Source organism: Herpailurus yagouaroundi, unplaced genomic scaffold, assembly GCF_014898765.1.
Source record: "Herpailurus yagouaroundi ecotype Mexico unplaced genomic scaffold, PumYag 222, whole genome shotgun sequence".
NCBI lineage: Eukaryota > Metazoa > Chordata > Mammalia > Carnivora > Felidae > Herpailurus > Herpailurus yagouaroundi.
Genome location: NW_024412453.1, coordinates 8,180,447 through 8,185,929, shown reverse-complemented (window position 1 = coordinate 8,185,929; position 5,483 = coordinate 8,180,447). Strand labels below are relative to the sequence as shown.

The following is a 5,483-nucleotide window of genomic DNA, read 5'->3' as shown; positions in this document are numbered from 1 at the left end:
AGTTGGTTCGCTGCCTGACATGTAGCAGGTGCCCAATAAGTGTTTATTGAGTGAATATATCTTCGTGTGTATATGTATCTATACAAGTATTCAAATTTTATGTGTATGTTGACCGCTGCCCCTCCAAAATTATTGCTTCACCATCTATTCTCTACTCTGTTTTGTTCTGTTTGGTTTTGGTCTGCTGGGGATATCTTAAGAGCTCAGTGTCATGGAAATAGTGAGTGACTGTGTATGTTTCCCATTGTTGCTATAAGTAGCTGCCATGAATTTCGTGGCTGGAAACAACATAAATTCATTATCTTCTAGTTCTGGAGGGCAGAAGTGTATAGTATAGGTTAGCAAGGCTGCATGCTCCTTAAGAAGGTTTTAGGATAGAATTCATTTCCTTGCCTTTTCTGGCTTTTAAAGCTTGCATTCCTTGGCTCGTGGTCTCTTCCACATCATTCCAACACCTGCTTTCACTGTCACATCCTTTTCTCCGATTCTGACCCTCCTGCCTCCCTCCTTCCCTTCCCTGGATGCTTGTAATTTACACTGGCCCCACCTGGATAATCCCAGACAATCTTCTCGTTTTGAAATCACATCTGCAGAGTCCCGTTTGCCACAGAAGGTAACATATTTGCAGGTCCCAGGGATTAGGACTGGGACATCTTTCGGGAGCCATTATTCTGCACACCACAGCATGGGAATCAGGTTTGAACTTCAGCACTGCCTCTTCCGCATGCACACCCTAAATACGTGGTGCGTTCCTGCTTGCCACGTCCTGAACTAAATCTAAGCAATACACTAACTCACTCCGTGGTCTTGGCCAAGTTGTATAACTTCCCTGAAGCTCCATCTGTCACTTTCAGAATTGGAGAGATTAATATTTGTTTCACAGGAAATTCTGCCTGTCGAAAATTGCAGGCAAACCTTCCCATTCAGGAAATTATTACACGTTGTTTTAATCTTGACAAAATGTAAGTAAAATCCTGGTTAAGCCGTAACGAGATAGAGAAACAGATCCTCTTGCATCTGCTGATGTGAATGTAGATTGGGACAGGCTTTCTAGAGGGCAATGTTGCACTATGAATGTAACGAAAAGCCTTATGTTGGTTCTCTTTATCCCACTAATTATCCATTCTAAGTATATCTTAGGAGCATGGTTGAATTTATGTGCAAAAATGTTCAGTGAAATATTATTTATAATAGGGGGTGATGGTGGAAACAAACTAAATGTCCATTAATCAGGGCTTAGATAAATAAGTGTGATATATCCTCATTACAGAAATATTATCAGCCATGTAAAAGGATTTTGTAGAATACTAAATAGTATGCTCGAGGTTTGTCAAATATCAGTGACAAACTTGGAAACCCGCCTCACTTACTATCTCAAATCGGTAAAAGAATTGTGCGGTGAGAAGGGAAAAAAAAAACTGAAAATACACATTTCATGGTATTACAGTGACTATTTCTGGGTAATGGAATAACGGTTGATTTTCATTTTCTAACAATTAAGTTGGGGGGGAAGGAATGTCCACATAGAACAATTCCTTTGGTTGGATTATCAGGCGGTCCTTGTGTGGAACAAAAACTTCCAAAGGTGTCCCTCTAGTGGAAGAAAGGATGCGGCGGCTGGGGGGACACCCGGGAGCGACTTTTTAAGAAACAGATTATTATTGCATTCAAGACATTTCGAGATAAACAAGGGCCTGTAAGTAGTAAACTATTCTGCTCATTAAAAAAAAAAAAAAAATGTTTACAGGGAGATAGAGGCCAACTGCAAAAGTAAAACTGAAACCTCACCGTGGCAAAGAGGGCCACTAATTCTAGGCGCGCTTAGACAACTGACAGCTTTTTCATTGCCGAGGTTGGGGAACTAAACTCCTTGGGTTTAATTCTCCCCTCCTTGCTTTGGGGTAGCTCGGGTTCTAGTTGCAGATCCAGGCCGCCCCACCCTCCGACCGAAGGGACAAGGCAAGACGGATTCCCTAAAGGCCGTGGGCTGGAGCCTGAGGTCTGGAGCCGACACCTGTCGGGAGCGCGCAAGCACCAAGTTGCTGGGGAACTCTACGAATCTTCGGCTCCACTCGGCTCCTCTTCGGCTAAGTTCGGTCAGCTCTCCTCGCGGCTTCGGCTCCTCCTCGGCTGAGTTCGGCTGGCTCTCGACCTGTCGGGCTCGGCTCCCTTCGGCTTCCTTCGACCGACGCTCGTCTCCCGCTCGGCTCTGTTCGGCTGAGCTCGGCTCGCGCTCGGTTCTGTTCGCCTGAGCTCCGCTCCCGCTCGGCTCTCTTCGGCTGAGCTCGGCTCCCGCTCGGCTCTCTTCGGCTGAGCTCGGCTCCCGCTCGGCTCTCTTCGGCTGAGCTCGGCCGCGGCCCCGGAAGGGCGCCCATGGAGCCGGTACCGCCGGCTCGGCCGACCGCTATGGCGCCGCTGCTGGAGTATGAGCGGCAGCTGGTGCTGGAACTACTGGACGCGGACGGGCTGGTAGTGTGCGCCCGCGGGCTCGGCGCGGATCGGCTCCTCTACCACTTCCTCCGGCTGCACTGCCACCCCGCGTGCCTGGTGCTGGTGCTCAACACGCAGCCGGCCGAGGAGGTGCGGCTGCCGGCGCGGGGGTGAGGGGGTCCCCGAGAGAGTTGGGGGCTTCCCGAGCGGATGCAGGCCCGGCGCGGGCGCGAGGCCTCTGAGGGCGCCGGCGGTCCCTGGCGCCGGGGGAGGGCGTTGAATGGGGGTCCGTGAGGCAGATGCAGGGCCCTGACACCGGCGCGAGGACGTAGGGTGGGAGGGGTCCCTTGGAGGATGCACGTCCCTGACACGGGCGCGGGGACACTGAGAAGGATGAGAGGGGTCCTTGAGGCGGACGCGGGTTCCTGACGCGGGTGGGAGGACACGGGAGTGGGAGGAGTCTCGAGGCCGACGCAAGCCCCTGACACCGGCGCGGGGACACCGAGGGTGCGAGGGTTCCCGAGCAGGGTGCAAGTCTCTGACACTGGTGGAAGAGCTTGGAACGGGGGTCTCTGAGACAGCTGCAGGTCCCTGCCGAGGGTGCAAGGACGCAGAGGGACGGAGGGGCTCGGAGAGGGGGAGGGGAGTCACCACCGGAGGCGAGGGGCAGAGAGAAAGCTTGGAGGTCCCGGAAGAGGACGCGATGGCCAGAGACGGCTGCGGAGGAGGCAGCCTTGATGATGATGAGAGAGGCCCCAGGCCGGGTACCATGGGGCCTGTTGGGTCAGAAGAGCGGGATCTGGAAAAGGGAACAGTGACGGGGATGGGGGAGTCTCAGAGGGTAATTGCAGGATGTGAAAGGAGAGACTGAAACTGGGGAGAACCCTGTAGGGAAGAGGAGGGTCTGAGGGGGTTGACCCAGGCTGGGGGGAGGGGGCTGAGGGTCAGAAGGGAAGGGAGCTGGAAGCTGAGGACCTGGCGGTTAAGGACTGGAGGGCGCTGAGGACAGAAGACGGGTACACCTGTGCCAAAACGGGGCGTTTGCCATTGAGAGGTGGCGCAGCCTGGTCTGACGGGTCTGCTGCGCCCCTAGGTAGAGCAGGTGGCCAGGAGGCAGGTGGCCGCCGAGAAGAATGCCCACAGACTCCGTGAGGGCAGGGATACTGTCTGATTTGTCTAGGGATCCCCAGTACCTGGCACAACCCAGGGCCCCCAGGAGAGGAAGGGTTGCCCTGAAGACACAAAGGGCCAAGCTCCCACCGACCTGAAGCCCCGCTGGGGCGGATGGGGACAGAGCCGCCAGTCTAAAACTCGGCTTGGGAAGAGGATTCCTTGCGATCTCCTCACACCCTGTGCTTGCCTGCAAACCTGGCTTTGATGGCAAGTGTTTTCTAGCTAGCCGAAGTCTTTTAACTGAGGGTTTTAAAGTGTTATTGTTGTTAAAATGCTCGTAACTCAAGTGCAGTGATGCCTCAGCACAAACCCAAAAACCCAACAAAAGTAAAAGCCTGGTTGCATGTGGATGATTGGTTGATCACCCAAAGCGGTAACTTGGTTTGTATATTCCTCAAGTTCCCTGTCTCTCTTTTTAAATACAAAGACCTTGCCGCCTAGTAAAAACTGCCCTGTATTAAACAGACTGCTAATCACACTTGATTTGATGTAGGAGTATTTTATCAGTCAGCTGAAGATTGAAGGAGTGGAACACCTCCCTCGTCGGGTAACAAATGAAATCACAAGTAACAGTCGCTACGAGGTCTACACCCAAGGAGGTGTGATATTTGCAACAAGTCGGATACTTGTGGTCGACTTCTTGACTAATAGAATACCTTCAGATTTAATCACTGGTAAGAATTTGACACCTTGTCATTATTTGTATAATGATACAAACTAGCACTTTTTTGTGCCTGTCCCCACTGCTAAAGTCTAAACTAGAACCTCCTTGGGGGCAGCACTGGGTGTTTTGACTCAGCATTGTACTCCCAGGGGTTAGCACAATACCGGACACATTTTAGATGCTTAAAAAGTACTTGTAGCCTGAGTAAGTAAGAATGACTTTTCCTTGCTCTCTAAGCTCCCATCTGGTTAATACTTCGTAATTGGCTGGCATTTGCTTTTCCAACCTAATCAGCCTTGAAATGTTTATAGATATTCTTTGTATATTTCCTAAAATATTTGGTTTTTTCTTTAAAGAGTTTTTCTCCCCTCCCCCCCCCCCCCCGTGATTTGAAATTAAACTGAGTCATTGCTTAATTATTTTGAGAAATAATGGCTTCATTTTAGCTAGAATTAATATAGAAAAGGAATTCGTTCTCATTATTATTCATCTGTTGGGCAACCTTTTCTGATCTCCCCCAAAGCTCGTTTGAGGACCCTACCTCTCTGTCCTCGGGTTATCCTGTGCTTCTCCCCAGTCATAGCACTAAAGAACAACTCATTATATTTGCCAGTTTATTTTTCTGTCTCACTCTTAGATAACAAGTTTCATAAGCACAAGAAACAATTTGTTCATCGCAGGCTAAGAACCTGATACGCAGGGTATTAAACACGTATTTGTTGAATGAACGTTGTGTGAATAAGCTGTGATCTTCCGTAAACTTCTGGAGGGCAGAGCGACTGTGACATTCATAATGGTATATCCCACTATTGCCCTGACCCGGAAGACCCTCAGGAAGCATTTAGTGAATCAATGTATGAACGAATGTTTTATGTGGCTCATGGTACACTGATTGAAGAAAAGTGTTTTTATACTTTTGTAACATTTTATAACATTTATAACTGTAATAAGCTGGGGCACAGGTGGTGAGGTCGGACTCACCTGGCTTTGAATGGGGATGCCACCACTCAGAAGGAAGTTATGTGATTTTGGTGAGCCTCAGTTCTCTTTTCTCTCTCTCTTTTTTTTTTTTTTATTTTAGTTAGTTAACATATACAGGGCAATATTATTTCAGGAGTAGAATTCAGTGATTGATCACTTACATACAACCCCCAGTGCTCATCACAAGTGCCCTCCTTAGTACCCATCCCCCATCTAGCCCATCCCCCACCCACCT

General features: G+C 49.7%; 1 protein-coding gene across 1 annotated transcript in view; it reads left to right on the top strand.

The window, feature by feature from the left end:
- The first annotated feature begins 2,330 nt into the window (after window positions 1-2,330).
- ERCC4 (ERCC excision repair 4, endonuclease catalytic subunit) overlaps window positions 2,331-5,483 on the top strand; it is a 34,438-nt gene continuing 31,285 nt past the window's right edge. Inside the window, exons 1-2 of the mRNA XM_040459004.1 lie at window positions 2,331-2,580; window positions 4,097-4,277. Coding sequence (XP_040314938.1) covers window positions 2,374-2,580; window positions 4,097-4,277 — 388 coding nt within the window. The 5' untranslated portion in view covers window positions 2,331-2,373. The remainder of the gene's footprint in view (window positions 2,581-4,096; window positions 4,278-5,483) is intronic.